General features: G+C 38.8%; 1 protein-coding gene across 1 annotated transcript in view; it reads right to left on the bottom strand.

Moving 5' to 3' along the window:
- PARD3B (par-3 family cell polarity regulator beta) overlaps nucleotides 1-16,925 on the bottom strand; it is a 401,848-nt gene that overhangs the window by 94,862 nt on the left and 290,061 nt on the right. Inside the window, exon 19 of the mRNA XM_035571245.2 lies at nucleotides 3,871-3,981. Within this exon, the coding sequence (XP_035427138.1) occupies nucleotides 3,871-3,981 (111 nt within the window). The remainder of the gene's footprint in view (nucleotides 1-3,870; nucleotides 3,982-16,925) is intronic.

The raw sequence follows: 16,925 nt of genomic DNA on the forward strand, positions 1-16,925 counted from the left end.
CAGCTGCACTGCCTGCACATCAGATTCCCACCCACGGGACACTTTTTTTTTCCTGGCAGATTTTGTCTCTGCTACCTCAACTGTAAGTGCTTGGGGCTGGGCCCAAGCTTCCCTAACAGCAATGAGCACAATGAGACCTTCACCTTGGCTGGGACTGTTAGGGAATACAAGCAGTAAGAAATAATAACGATGTCAGCATTTTAGTGCAGGATGCAGAGCTGCTTCAGAGAACTGCAGCTACAAGGCAGTACAGTACAGAGAGTTGCACTGAGAACTGAAAGATGGGGAATGGAAATAAGAATTGCTAGGCTAGAGAAATACTCAATTTATTTTCACTTTTTAAGGTTCAAGTGTGAAACTTGGTGGCCCATAAAAGGGTTGCCAGGCAAATCTGTGCTGTGGACCAACGTGCAGCAAGTTCAATCCTTTTGGGAAGCAACTGCATTACAGAGTAAGTGCTGTACGCTCTGTCTGCATACGCCTACTAGATCTAACACATTCTGGATGTGTCAGACTTGTTGCACATGCACTATACAATTCTTTCTCCGTGCAAGCAGTAAATCCAGCCTAGTCTGAGCACGATGGACTTATGTTCCTGCAAGCACACCTACATAAGATCTGATGTTTCCTGTCAGAGCCAGAGTCACTGAATTTGTACTGCACAGCCAATCCATAATCATGCAGTGATCACATCTGTCATTTCTGCATGTCTGTAAATCATGCAACATTTCTGGGAAAAGGCTGTGTACAAGGAAATACAGAATTATGGCAGGCCTGTCTCTGGAATTCTGTGAGATATTATTGTACCTATCCAATACCAATCAACAAACAAACAAACAAACAAACAAACCACCTTTGCAAAACTCCAGGAGACAACCTGCTCCTGTAAACTGGAAATGCATTTCCTTCTGAAAACTGTTTCTCACCTGGAACATATCTTGGAACAACATTCTTTTTTTTTTTTTGTGCCTTTTTTTCAGTGTTTTTTTTTTTTTTTTTGGAGATCTGCCAAACATATAGTGCATGTAAAACCAACCTCTAAAACCATGCAAGGTCCACAGCTGCTAAGATGCACTTGATCACTGATCCTGTCACACCCAGCCCAAAAATCAACTACTCTGACCTCTTCAACTAGTGTCAAAAATGGACAGTTCAGCCTCTGAAAAAAAAAACACATTAAAAATCCTAAGTATTAGTATGACAGATTCTGAAATATTTAGGCAGTCAGTATTCAAGAAAACTGAAGTTTAAGCAAACAAACTGACTTTAAAACTGTAGTAATTGGGATTGTGTCTGAACAAAATTACTTAGACAGCTAATCTTGGAAAAGTAAAATTAGGTATGTGTTTAAATTAATTCGAAAAAGGTTAGATGTCAAAAAAGCAATTTGTATTTTGTTCTAACTGTTAAATAGAGGATTTGTTCATGGGTATCAAGGGACAAAAGCTGCATTTCTATCAACATTTCTGTAGTCCATTTGTTCTACTATTACATTCCTAGTAGTTTTAATGTAACTCACTTGAAAATATGATTTGAAAGCATACTGATGTTTTAGTAAAATTAAGTAAAGGTTGGTTTTACAAAGATGAAACCAAATATGCAGAACTGCAGCTAGTGAAGTCATAGAAGCAGAAGATCTATGATGTGGATGTGCCACAAGGTTTTCTTTGCCAATATCTGCATTAAAATCTTGGAATTCAATTACTTTATACAATCACTAAATCTTGAGACAGAGCTATAAAACTTGTCTAGAGTTTTACCAAGTATCATCACTAGCTGAACAGTCAACAACAAAACAAAAGGACTGGATTACGTTTAAGTCAAGTAATGTTTCCTTCCACTGATTTTACTCTATCTCCCAAACAGTTCTTACTCATATATGAGAATCTTACTTAATTTTCCTCCAGGAAAGATGAAGCCTCTTCCATCTTACAATTCAAGAAGGGTTCAGGAATCAGCCTGTAGACATTCTTATGTGTGCATACATATACTGCCATGCTCTTATTTCACTTCGAAAGTTGAAGTGACTTGACTCTTTTTACAGCATATGTTGCATAGCTTTGGGGATAATGTAAGGAAATTTTCTTCACTGTTCTTCTCTCTCCCCCTCCCCCCTTTATTTTTTAATTTTAATCCTCAAGCCATACAAGCTGTATTACCTGATAGAAAATAGGGTATATTTCTATTTTCATGCATTATAGAAGAAGAGGCAAATAAGTGAGTTAAAAATATCATCTTGGTTCATCCACTTCTCAATACACCTGCTGTTCTCCATTTCAGTCACAAACTCTTCCAGGTCAAAACTGAAATCATTACTAGAGAAACCAGAATGATGAAGACATTGAGCTGCCAGTTTCTAATGCAGTCTTACCAAGTTACTGTCAATCAGTGACTGCAACTTAAAAAAAATAAAATACAACACTAAAGAAATATTATGAACAATTATCTCATGTCCAATGGGAATGTTAGACCTCTAGACAGAAGGGTTCATTCCTTGCAGCCTGCCAACATTTTACTAAATGACACTGGGCCTTTAACAGATGGAATACATGCTTCTTAGCTTGCCAGGATCCTAATAAAAGACACTGGCTTCTTTAAAATGAAGGACACATACCTCTCAAATTGCCAGTATCCAAATTGGGAGTCAGCAGTTTAAAATAAAGGCACTCATCAATCTGGCAAAATCAAGGACGTGATATAGAAATTTTAAAACAAATGGTACAAAGTTTCTCCTGACACTACTCAACTTGGATGAACTAAATACTTCAAACACTTACTAGGCATATCCAGTAGCAGCAAGTAGCAGCACTGTGGCAATTGGATACCGTACTAGCTTTTAAAATGAGTCAAATAAATATTAGCAGCAGACTTCAATGATTGGGGCTTGGATTTATTTCTTTTTCTCCATCCCGTCATCTACCACTCCACTCATACAGCTGACTATGTACTGCATGACTCAAATGAAAGCAGGATATCTTTTCCCTGGGCACTGATCAGCACCACAAAGGCTGGCCTGTACTGCGAGGAAAGACTCAGCACTCCCAAAATGAACTGTATCTGCTTCCTTCCCATCACCCAGGAGCAGGATTTTCCATTGAGGGAAATAAACCTCTGAAAGCTTTCCCTATGCGTTGGTAACCCATAATACTACAGCTTGGAAAGTCTTGCAGCAACTGCAGAAGCCTCTTGAAAGCCAGCAAGTATGGGCTCTAACTTTTCTGACAGCAGCCATCCGAAGGGAGCAAAGACCCTCACTGGCATATCGTGAAGGACACCTGGATGAGTTGGGTGAGAGAAGTGGAGAGAGAAGTTTGCTGAGCCTTGTCAGCACTTACAAACTAACCCCAAACCCTGAATGGCTGAAATGGGTGAAAGGAGAAAATTACAAACTCCCCGTTTGGAAAAATAATGAAGATGATAAGATTGGGCATGGAACAGGAGCATTTTATGAACAAGACAACTGGTGTTACTCACATCAGTGGTTCCTTGTATTTCAGTCTCAGAACCTTACCTCCGAAATACTACAACTCACTGCTGACACATGCTCAGTGGTGCCTACGAACCTCAGATTCTTGTCTTGCCCAGCATCCCTTTCCCACCCCCTGACTGCCAGCAGACCCCTGCCTCTAACTCTTCAGACTGACTGTAACTAGCTGAGCCTCTTTTCTTCCCACTGTGTCTGCCTACTCAGCATTTGCTGACTAGATACTTCTGCAACATGGGGCTAGCCAGCAAACTCTTGTGCAGTAAAGAACATACTTAAGTCCAAAAACTACCATCTTATGGCACAGCCAGCTGGAACCAAAGATGTCTGATGTACTAGATCAGTTTTTCATCTGATGAACAAAAACGCTGACATGATTTACTCACCTTTCACGTTCATCTTTCATTTTCTCCAACTCCTCTTCTTTAAGTACATCATGCTTTGGATTCCCCTTCTGATCTGTTTTCCCGCTTTTATCTTCTTTTTTCTTTCCAAATCTGTTTAAGATATCAAGGAAGGAGTCAAGAAGAAATAATTACCAGAAGAAAAAACAGTACTTATCTATCCTAAAGCACAGAAATTTTAGGCAATCACAACACTGTGAGCTTTTATCTTGACCACTCATAGATCCCACATTGCAAAAGAAGTTCAGTTTTAAATGGGCTATGTGCAATAGGAAGGACTAGTTTCAAACTGATTTGGTTCCTGAACTTTTGAAACATACTGCTTGAGAGAGAAAGCAGTAAAGCCCCACCAAACCCAAAAAGCAAACCACTGCAGGACTAAACTATTATTGTGCATTTTAAAGTAGCTGAAGGTTCTTCTTACCACAGGACAGCTCTCTGAAAGTAATCTGCAGTGGCTGTGGTGCCAGCACCCAGACTGGACCACATATTCTGCTCTTATCAGTATCTATTATCTCTTAATCATATCTGGTCTTAATTTAAAGATTTGTTCTTTGTTTAAATAATGATGCATTCAGAAAGAATAAAATCTTGATATATTTTGAAAGTACAAAACTAGACAGCTTTTAAGATCTCTTTTTAAAGTACTTCTGGGTTTTCCTTTCTGCCTAGGGATGTACTATCCATTAATATTTATGCAGTGAAATTCCTCCAGAGACCCCAATCAGTTCTAGGGTTCCACTGTTCTATACGTTGTACTGATATGTTATGTTGCATAGCATAACAGCCCATTTTATGCAGCCTGTAAAAGGTGACTAAACCAGGGAGCTACATTTCATTTTTGATGGAGCTAGACAGAATACTGGGGTCAAGTATGTTGTATGTCAAATATGCTTATGAATTATGGGCCAAAAAGTATAAAAAACTCCACACCTTTTCCCCAATCTGAATTCTCAATTCCATAAGTAAATAAATGATCAGTGCCTTCCATGTAAGTTAACGTGTCCTTTCATGCAAATCAATGACAGTACGTACAAAAAAGTAACGATTTCTTCATTAAATATACCATATTGCAAACTACTTACTCTGACTCACAATTGCAAACTCTTCTCTGTAAGTCTGCAGTATTGTCTTGGTGATATTTCTTTTACCCTTCTTCTTCTTTTTCATGTCAGCCCAAACTGCCTCAAGTGGAATAGCTGAACTACTGTACATGTAGTTAAGTTGTAAATCATTGACTTTAGGTTTCTGCTCTGACCAAAGCAGAAATCTTTGTTGTCAGGCTTGTAAGTTAACAATCCAAATTTTTAGTGCATTTAAATCAATAATTATGAGCTTATGGTCAAATGAAGTTCTGACAGACTCTTCAGCAAGTCTTCCAGACAATAAGAATTTGGTTATAAGGAGAATGATGGGCATGAGAGACGGTCATGTAGTGTATGGTGCAAACAAGAAGAAAGACAAATACTACAGGCATTAACATGAGATGCTCTACCATGGCCTGTGCTGGGGAATAGACAGTCACATCCCAGTGCATGGCTTTCTCTTGCCTTTTTCTTATATGTGACAAGACAGCTAGCGTATTACATTCTTCCAGGGATCCTCTGATCAATATATATACATACATGCATACACACACACACCCCTTTCCTACAAACCATCTTCAATTCTTTTTTGATTGTCTCTCTTAGATCAGTGCTTCCAGGAAGACAGCAGATACTTTCCACGCTTCTGCTTTTCCTGAGTTGAGAGCAGCACACTGATTCCACTGCTGCTTTCCCAGTTCTAGCAGTCCTACAAGGCTGCGGAGCCACAAAACCCATCAGAGGTTGGTGGTAGCAGTGAAAGCAGCAGTTGGGAAACATGAGACAGATAGAGATTGTTAAGAAAGAGTGAGAACATATGAAGTGAGGAAGGCTCATTACCCATGCGAAAAGCCATGTGAAACTCTGCATATATTGCTCTCTAGAGAGATGTCACATAAACAAAGCACCTAACCAGACAGCCAAAGAACAACTCTCCTTGGGATGAGCACCAGCAGGCTGCACCTGAAAACACCCTGCTTTCAAACGCTTGCACATGCTGTGAAGGTCTCATGGCGGTTTTCTCAAGAGAGGCTGTATTAGCACTTGCATCTTGGTCGTAATCCAAGTCTGGTACTTTGTTTGTATTCAGTCTGCTTACTTTTCTCCCGCAATTTTTCAATTATGGTTTTGTGGATTCTCATATTTGACTGTAGTAAGTATTGATTTTGAAAACAGTATTCTTGGGCATATTGTACTGTTGAAGGGAGTTAAAGCTGAATATGTTGCATACTCAAGAGAAATGTAAAAAAGAAATGTTCGACATACCTCCTTTTCAAGACTAGGTATTATTTCTTCCTTATGAAGGAAATACATTTTAAATAAAATAGTGATGATTTTGATTGTAATAACTGCAAGCATGATAACTCTCAGCAAAAATAGTGCTGTCTGCTGGTAGAGCTGCTCTAGCTACAAATTGGCAAGTTCCAGTGTAATTATAAATCAGGAATAGTGAGTTGGTCTTGATGAAAACACTTGATCTGTTGTTTTGGGGTGTTTTTTGTTGTTGTTGTTTTGTTTTATTTGTTTTTCATGTTATATTTAGCTTCACATGGGATTTGCGAAGACTTACAATTTTTACCTGTTACACTAAGTACGCAGCATATAGCTAAAGGCTAGGAAATGCTGAAGTTTTTAGCCTCTTGTGCACATTGCTATATCATAAAAATCCATTGTTTTTTATTAATATCGTAATATGTTTTCAGCTCAAAAAAATCTTGCACAAACATTAAAGAATAAAAACAGCAAAAATTTAACACTTAAGAAAAGCAATATGGAGCACAAAGCATTAAGCCACAAAAAAAAAAAAAGCCTAATAACCTTAGCATACTTTTCAGCTGAGAAAATTAATATTCCAACTTCTCAGAGCACAGTCCTGTAAACAAGAGTATAAAGGGATTTTCTTTAAGTGATCAGACCTCGGAGTGATACATCCTTATGGGAAAAGTCCATACGCAACAGTTGAGAACATGCTGTAGCACAGTGAAGGATTATCCTATTTCTTTGAATTTCAAAGGAAAATATGGGTGCCCTGCAAATAACATTTTCCCCTTAGAAGCATTAAATGAATGAAGTTTCTGAATACCGAGTGTACATCATCATCTTGCAGTACATATTAACATTCAATTGGCTATCGTATAAAAGCACACATGCTTCATTTCAAGGCTTTTATCCCGATTGCAAGGGATAAAAGTTAGAACAAACCTTCTATAGGCCTGCTCTGTTATATTTGGGATAAACGTCTTATATGCAAGACCTAAAGCTGTGGTCATGGCAACACCATTTCCACGTGGAGCTGGGAGCTTCCAGATCTCAAACATGTTGGTATTTGCTTCAAGGATTAAAAAGCAGGCAGGTCTGTGAAGTCCCAGACTTGTAAGGAGGAGAAACATCTGCTGGGTAGAACCCTAAGCAGCTTGCTGACTAAATTCAGCAACTTGGATTTCTTAGTTAATTTGGTTGCCCTAGATCAGTAGGTGTCACTGCAGCCAACAGGGTACATAATGGAACTGCAAACATCTGCACGGAAATAATTCAAGAGGGCATATGACACAGTCAAGCAAGATACACAGCCTAACGATGTCATAAAGCCTTGACATCTCCAGAAATGATCTTTTAAAAAAACAGAGTGATTTGTAAAGTACATATAACAAAAGCTCTGGCTCCTAGTCATTTCACAGCAAATGGGGAAAAATGCTGAGATTATTAAAGCAGCTCCCTTATGAAAGACTAGAAATAACCCTTAAAATTAAATTTAAATGTGAGTAAGAATGAATGAGTGAACAAGAAAGATAAAGATACTAATAAGGTATGATTTTCAGGTCCACACAGGGACTATAAAAAGCTTATTAACTGCCACTACTGCCGTGTGTTTTAAGTTATTTTATCACGCAGCTTTACAGCAGAAGAAATACCCTAGAAGCAGCGTTGTGCTTTGATTAATCACTTTCATACATACACTTTTACAGAGTATTAAATATTTCCGTAAAGATCATTAGTGAGTCACACTTGTTTGTGATTACAGACCAGGCTCATTTTACATTTATGTTAATAGCAACATTAATGAAATAATTCTTTTACGTTTTTTGTGGCTCTCTAAATATCTAAAAGGTTTGTTATTAAATGTTTACTTATTGGACAGAAGCATGCCATTGAGTATTACGCTAATGGATCAAGAGCTTTGCAACAGCTGAAAAAATACAGAAAGACGAGAATATGTTTGGGTAAATGCTGTGATTTTGAGAACAGAGCGCACATGGCAAGGACTGGGCAACACTGTTCACATCTTCACCAGTATCCAAGAAGACGGCAGTACTTTCATGGCACGAGTTAAACTTTTGGTGGAAGGGCAGCTCTGTGCCAGAGGCAGGTGTGCATCTCTTCTCCTTGCCCCACTGCCAGCCCCTCTCACCACTGACTGCATCCAATTCTCTGTCCCTGGTAGATGGAGGACCTGGAGACGGCCACATCAGCCTCTTCTGCTTACAGCTCCACGGCAGGTGAACCGTGATGGCAGTGCCTCCACCTCCAAGGAGAAGGAGAGGAAGGGGCAGGAAGGCAAATCTCCTGCGGGGCTGGGCAGTGCTTTGTACAACACCCAAACCGGTTGCTCCTGTTTATACTCTGGATCTCAGCACTGTGGTGGTGTTGAAAGAGTCCCTTCCATCCCACCCAACAGCCACCTGGTCACTCCATCAGGCTCCCGCCAAAACACCCCAAAGAGCAGGTAAGGCAGGTATGTGCAAGCTTAGACAATCAAAACTAGCTCGCACGGAAAGAGAAAAATAACCTAACCTTTGTTTTATTATATCAACCAAGACTCAAGTGGCACAACTTGTTAACATGTCCTGCGCTATAATTGTTATTTGTATTTCACAAATTTAGCTAAGCTTTCTGACAGTGACTATGCTTATATTTAGCCATCCTCAAATCACTTTGGGAGGTAATCCACATTATTCTAATGCTGTGATAGTCATTAAACTGGTTATGGTCAGCAGGAAAAGAGAATGTTATACAGATAATGCAAATACAAAGAAAACCACATTATTAACACCAATATTTCATTGCTCCTATTTTGTTATGTCAACGTTAAACTAAGTACCTTTTTTTTTTTTTTTTTTTAATTTGCTGTAGCTAACTACTGGAGCTAGACTGAGCTTCCAGATCCAGTCTAATGGGAGTAAAACTTATCTTTTTAACAACTCTCATTAAACACAACCTCCCCCCAACCCGTTTATTTCTTTGATGCCCAAATTAGCATCTTTTCTCCAGCATGCTGAATTAATTAGTACAGTGACAATGAATTAGTACAGACAGGATCAAAGCCGAAACCGTATTTATCTGGAATTTGAAATTAAGAGCAGAGTATATTAACCCTCAGCATTTCATGGAGCTTTCCACATGGCATACTTAGTAAGCCTTCCAGGAGTTCATTCGAAATAAATCAACAGTGCAATTTTTTTTCCCACTGAAGTTGTGCTAAAATGAAAATAAATTTGCCAAGAAGTCTGCTACAATGGGGAACTGCCTTTAATGCATATCCTTACATACTACTTATTATGTAACTTGTAGGTATCAGTAGAACAAAGCAAACAAAGCTGAGAAAAGACAGTTAATCACACCTGTATTAATGCTTGGATCATCGCATTGTTCACAGACTTAAGGGCTAATGAAAGAATTCCCAGCACCAAACCTGAGGAAACTGCTTGCTGTAACCCCTCACAGGTAAATAACATCTAATCTTCAATGAAATGAAGAAACTCAGAAATGAAATGTCAAACAAAAGCCCTAACTTACACAGTAAAGCTTGCTCTGAAAGCATCAACCATATGGACAGCAACAAGAGAAAATCTACACTGCCAGTATCATTGTCTCAAATATTATCTGTGTTTCAGTATCAGATAAATGATTGGAGGTTGTTTGCCGTATGAAATGTAAGAGGTTACTCTTCTGCATACAAACTACAGAACAAAGTCAGGCAATCTAAATAAATACCCTGAAATCTTGAAATCTTTTTAACCTTCATCTTCCCTAAGCCTTTATGCCCCACATCCTTATTGTTTAAATGTCAAACTTGCCCTTAATTTATATAGATGTCACAATGCTGAGTTACTGTAACTCTTTCTGGTAACTAGGTATTAGGAAATCCTTACCAGTGGGGTAGCTCTATCCATCCCTACCATAGACCCAATGTAACTTCTGCAGGATATGAAGTGACCAGAGACAAAAACCGAGGAACATGATGGTACCCTAAGACTTGGGCTACCTGAGTTACAAGTGATTGCTGCAAAACCACAAGGTCCATCTACAGAACCAATGGACTGGAGTAACTCTCCTCGGCAATGATGCAAATATAGACAACAGAAGGCAGCCTGAGGAATCATCTTTAATATTTCAAGAAACTTATTTCTAGAAAACATGCAGAGGTAGTATGAGTTTTGGAGATAGTGTTTATTAAGAGGGGTCGCTGTTATTATTATCTGACTGGGAAACGTTACAGTGAATGACAGCTTTCCACCTGCGTCCAAGAAATTATGCTTCAGTCATCTGATGACCACGTTGCTGATTTGTGGTCACCAGTACAAGAACTCTGCATCCTACATCACATCCACAGAGAAATAAACACCTACAGTAATATAACACAGCTATGATTTACAGCTTGGCCAGAAGAAGGAAAAGTTGATTTATGGTCTGTCCAATGCATCAAGCCCTACCAGCTTATCCACCAGGCAGTGTAATTACCCTCCATGCACGAAACTATTCCCATATATTCTTATTTTTCCCTGCTTTCATATAACACTAGCCATTTCTCCCCTCTCTGTTCTACCCTACAGGAAAGTAATTTCTTCTGAATTGAATACTAATTCTCTCCCACTGCACAGAAACAGTGCACAGAAACATACCTAACCCTATTCTACATGAAGTCTGCAAATGCCAACCCTAGGGGAAAAGGATAATCACACCCATGTCTTGGGCATGGTGAGAAAAAGAAAAGGACAGAGTATTAAGGTCTTCTCCCTTGACTCTGCTTTCTTAATTCCCATTTTCTCATCCCCACACTGAAGAAAAAAGAAGAGAAGCAGGCAGTTAGGACAGCTATTAATTTTTCCTGGAATTTGTTATCCTCTGTCATTCAGGAAAAAGATAAATGCAGTTTCTGACTGAACCTATTCCTCTGAGGTTCAGTCAATAAGACAAAAAGTAAGAGACAGAGACTCCCTGTGCAGTCTGCAGGAGCTGCCAGCTGCCCCTCTGGGACTACTTGCTGACTCGGTGGATTTCTCAGATTGAGTTTGGAAATTCTGCAGAGTCCAGTGAGAGACAGCATCCCTCGGTGTCACGCCAGCACCTTCAGCCTTAGCAGGTAAATGAGACAGGGAAAAGACCAACTGAAGTGAGGGAAAGAGGCTTTTTTTTCCTCCTTCTTTTCTGTTTCATGCTATCTCCTCATCTGTTCTATGCCTCTTCCCCCTATTACCAGCAATACAGCCCCAGAACTCACTAACGTATCAACTACACATGCATGTATAGTATATGCATATTGGTAAGGGGAAGGATTTTTCCATTTTTCGTGCATCGTGATTCTCATGGTATTTGGTGCTTTTCTTATCATTTCAGCCGCTGAGACGTTATATGAGAATCTCCATTCACACCAGAAAATTATTTGCTCAGCCCTTTTGGCTATGGAAAAAACTTGAACCCATGACATTCTCAGAACTGCAGATACAAAACTCGTGAGGCAAATTAAATACATGACATTTGCAAAACAAAACTGAAAACCTGCTACATTTGCACTCAGCGTCATGATACTTCGAAGTGTCAGACTCGCTAATTATCTCAGAACAGCAGTACTCACCTCCTCGACCACACTGTGTGCTTTCCTCTCCTTATGTGCCACAGTGGGGATTTGCTGGGGCTTATCTGACTTTCATGAAGAGAAACTGTTCATTGCAGGTTCCAACAAGATCTCCAGGAAAGCCTGACTCTTGAAAAACAGCAATAACAGAGGAGTCCCCTGCGTTGTGCTTGAGACAACACCGAAACCTTCGTGGAAGCCCCTTTCTTTATGGAAATGTAGTCACACTCTAATGATCATTCATGTTGAGCATGTGCCACCACACCCATTATATAAATTTAAGAAACTGAGGCACAAAGGGGAAAAACGACTTGCCCAGATTAAGAAGTCTTATTCTCTTTCTCTGCTAATCACCTCAGAGCCATAGTTACAGTAACGCTACATATCTGCCTGCCTTGTTTTCCTACCAGTTTAAGATGCTTTTTCCCTTTTCTATTTCCCCCTATCTCCTTTAAGTTCTCTCCTCAATCATTTCCTTTTTTCTCTCCCAATACACTCATTCTCCCCCCACCCCTTGCTCCGTACTCCTTTCATATGCTCTCCTGCTGCACTGTTACGGAAATACCCCTTCCTGGAGATTTTTGCTGGAGGCAGAAAAGGAAAGGAATGTGTCTTGGGAAACAGCACTCTTGCCTCCAAGACACAGCGCAGCAATATGCAGTAGAGACATGCAGAGTTCACTACAGTAGCTGAGCTACCAAAAACAGTCTCAATTCTTTCCCAACAGGATGCTTTAGCCTATATTTGAGCTCTGCACTGCTCAGAGTGCTTGAGAAACTCTGAACTAAAGGAGAATACACAGTGAAAAGACTCTGAGGCTCTTTCGAAGGAAGGCTTGTCCAAGGGAGTGATACGGGTATTGAATCGGAAAGGGAGGCAGTAAAGGCAAACAGAAAACTCTACAAGACTTGTTCTTAGATTACACAATGAACTCTTAAGGTTTAGGCATCACAAATTCCATCCCTGCATTCTCAATGACTGTTGCCTTTTTTTTTTGGAAAGCAGTAACTTTCAAAACAATGCCAAAATAAAAGAAGAGTGGAGTTACATATACTGTATTTTGAAAGATGTGTTTCAGCATTATAAATAATAGATGCTTTTGCATTTTTAAACTGTCAAAATCAGTCCTTCTGATAAATAATACTTTCCTTCCCTGGCCTTGGCTACTGTACATCACTAATTAGACATAGTAGTTTGTGGTTAAAATCCTTCCCTACAGATTTATTATTTGCTTGTATACACTTTTCAGTAGAATTTTGCTAATTGTAAGGTCTGCTGGAGGCCAACTGTATGAAGCCACTGTGAGGAGAAATCTGTTTGCCTGTCAAAACAGTGGCCATCAATTAGAACTGTAAATGTGATTCCTTTAAGTGTCTTGGATGGTAGCAGAGACTTCTAGTGATGTATTAGGGGGGTGAATCACTTTCATAGTATACTAAAGGAAGTTTTCAGACAAACAGCTGCCCATATGAAACAAATTCACCACTATCTTTGAGTTCAAGAAGAACCAGTACGGTCTGCCAAAATTCCCTCAACTATTTTCTCAGAATTCCCAGCTTTAAAACATTTTATGTGGCATATTGACAAAACTGATACTAGATTATTCTGTGGTTTGCTTAGGAAAAATTTGGCTTAGGATAGTTATAACAACATGAGAAAAAACAATGAAGTTGCTGAAAGACACAAAGCACGAGAAAAGTATCAGCGGAACGATGCAATTCCACTGTTCACTGATTTAGGATGCAACCTTGGCGCGCACACAGCAATTTCCCCTTTGATACAAGCACCCAGCTTTCATTAGCATCAATAAGAGTTGTGTGGACACACTGATGGGAATATGTTCCCCAGTATGTTGCAGAAAATTAACACCACTCACTTGGGGACTGAAGGAGGCTCTGTCTGTCAGTCAAGCAGCCTTCTCTACCAGTTAATTAAGCAAAAACCTGTGTCACAAATCTCTAGAGGATGCTCTTCCCTGTTCTCCTCTGTACAGCAAAATTGACACAAAGCAAAACGTCAGGAGCCCAAGCTGAGAAGTAGGGATGTTCAAGGAAGATGGACTTCAACCTGCATTTGCCAAGATCTTTTACCACTAGTTTTTTGTGGATTTTGCAAGTAGTTATTACAAAGTAAAGTGATTAGTCATAGTTACTTTTACACTTTGAAAAGAATGATCTACAAAATTTTCAGTTCTCAATATATCGTGGCTTTTGGTTACCAGTTATTTTCAGCAGAGATAGTCCCAGATCACAGAGTCATAAAATCATTTAGGTAGGAAAAGACCCTTAAGATCATCAAGTCCAACCATCAACATAACACTACCAAGTCTACCACTAAACCATTTTCCTAAGTGCCACGTGATATATTAAATATATGACATACATAAATATACGACATATATAAAAACAAGTCAGCAAGACTGCTAACCCTCCAGGACTCCACTAATAATGGAGTGACCAATGAAAAGAAGGAAAAAGCAAAAGGACTCCATCACGCTCACAAGGTGTGGCTCTGGCAGCTGAAGGACAGGGGCTTGGGATGGGAAAGGTTTCATCCAGCTGCTACACAACAGACTTTCTTATCAGGCTAGGAAACTAGACTGAACTTAATAAAAACCCTTCCTCATTGCCACTTTATAAATAAAGAATAAATATCAGAATTGAGCAAACGAAATTTTTAGTCAATTGCGTGAACTACACAGATCTGTTGTATCTGCTTTTCTGCTCATGTACTATGTGCCACAAAACTTTCTTTATAAGGTTTTAATGAAGACCTGGCAATTGTTGCTGTTTCTTGAACCTTAAAAGCATTCTAAAAAAAGCATTCTTAAAGTTATTCTAGAACAATCAGATAGAGAAATATATTTTACTGGATAAGTTCAGAGAAGATTGGCATAATTATGCTTTAAATCCATGAAGTACTTTTGTTTTGCTGGCTATCACAACCATGTAGCTCAAAGTTAATTAAACAACATAAACAGTCCAGATTCCTCAAATCTTTTTCCTACTTGCACATTTCTTGCCTTTCACACACTAATTTCCTGTCACAGATGTGCATACACAATTTTTACAAGACTTGTTATTAATGTTTGTATTACCAGCCTGTTAGTTTTTGTGTGAAAATGTAGGGAAAAAACTATTCGTCTGCTTTCTTGTTTAGATACAGTGATGCTTTGTTCACCACACAAAGGCATGGCTTCTTTTCTCAGTTGCCCTACAGCTCCAGGTTCTGATGTTATACTCATGCATTCAACTATTCACAATTCTAAAAAAAAACCGGTGCTAATTTTACCTAGTGACCAAAATGAGCACAGATCTACAAATTCTACACGTTATCATCTCAATGCAAAAAATTAGTCTGAATAAAGAACTTTGCTATGACTGATGAAATAAACGTTAAATTCAAAGCCTGTATCAGCATAGGAGGCTGAAGAACACAGAGGAAGTCTGTCACTGACTTCATCAAAACTTATGCCACAGAGGATGCCAGGAGAAAACAGTATCGCTGTATAAATAACTAAATGGTGTTGATAAAAACTACTCTAGGACGCATAATCAATAAATGAACTTAACACCACCTTGTTTCCAAACTGTGCCTGATTCAACCACAATGTTTCCTGAATGCATTAGCTAATAGGCTTTGTCCACCAAATAATTTGTAGGAAAAACTTTGGCTTACAGGTGATTTCTGAATTGAATGCAATCATTATTCATTAAAATGAGCATTATGCTTATTCATCATTAACTGCAACTGATCATATGTATTCTTGCTACTTCTTTACTTGATGACTCATTCTTTAAAAACTACCTTCACAAGCAGAGAGGAGGAGAAGTCACTCTTCACGTCTTGAACAAACATGTTTTGGCCTCAGGCCCAAAAATTTACTGCATAAAAAACCCCACAACAGTATGAACACAAATTTCACCAGACAAGTGCTCACAGTTGATGAATTATGTTTAACTGAAGGTATTTCATCTGTAAAACAAACTAGAGACCTGACTGTGAAATAACTTAGCCATCTGCATTTCCATTTCTTTAGCTGTATACTTGGTCTTCTGTTGTAAGAAAAAGTGAAGAGTGCCTAATGATGTCTATATAACATATCTTTCGATTTGTTAGATACAATATTTAAAACAGATTTTTTTCCCATACTCTTTAGTTGTCCTTGCACTCTTCTCCTAGTATTGTATTACTGTTGTGCATCTGGACAACCGCACTGAAGACGGGACACGATTTTTAGATGAGGTTGCATTATTAATTTACAATGCTATGATGCTATTTTTCTGTCATGCTCTTAGAGCTAAGACACCCAGGCCTCAATTCTGTTTTTCTTCTTCCAGGGGGAAAATGAAACCCTTTAGCCCCTTTCCCTTCAGTTACACAATTTCCTGCCATCCTCTTTCTCACTCGAACATAGTTGTTCAGTTGTGCCATTCTGTCTCTCTTCCAGCTGCTGCTGAATAGACAAGTATCACTACAAATATAGTCCAATGATCCTTGGAAAAAAGAGGTAACAGGATACATGTAAAGCAGAAATGATGGTCAAATCCAAGGTCCTGAATTTCAATAACTGGAAAGCTGTACACCTGGAAAAAACATTCCCCCAAGTCCACTCACAACAGCTGGAATTAACAACTGCATCTTTTCTGCTGTCAGATATACTTCCTCTAACAGCTTGTGTATTGTCCAAATAAGCAGAATAGTAAAATCAAGTTAATGTGCCAGTGCTGCTATTAGAAATCTTTATCAAAAACTGCTAATATTTAACAGATTGGTTGAAATTTGAATAAATATGAGAAAGCACAAGTTTCCAAAGAGTGAACTTTCACATTACATGGAGGACGATAACTTTGACTCATACACTGTGGCTAGTACTGTTTGAAAATGAAATGACAGTGGAAAGGTAGAGAAGTGGAGATACCTAAAGGCTGTGTTTTTTCTCAAGAAATACCAAGGAGCTGGAACGTAGATTCTGAGAAGCAAAATGCCTAGACAAGAGAATAAAGTAAACGATAGATTTTCCTGCACTAAATTGCAAAATATTTGCTTTTTGTCACTTTGAATACAAAGAACTCAGATGCAGTATTTAGGCTTAATAA

This window comes from Cygnus atratus, chromosome 6 (genome assembly GCF_013377495.2).
Source record: "Cygnus atratus isolate AKBS03 ecotype Queensland, Australia chromosome 6, CAtr_DNAZoo_HiC_assembly, whole genome shotgun sequence".
In the NCBI taxonomy this organism is placed as follows: domain Eukaryota; kingdom Metazoa; phylum Chordata; class Aves; order Anseriformes; family Anatidae; genus Cygnus; species Cygnus atratus.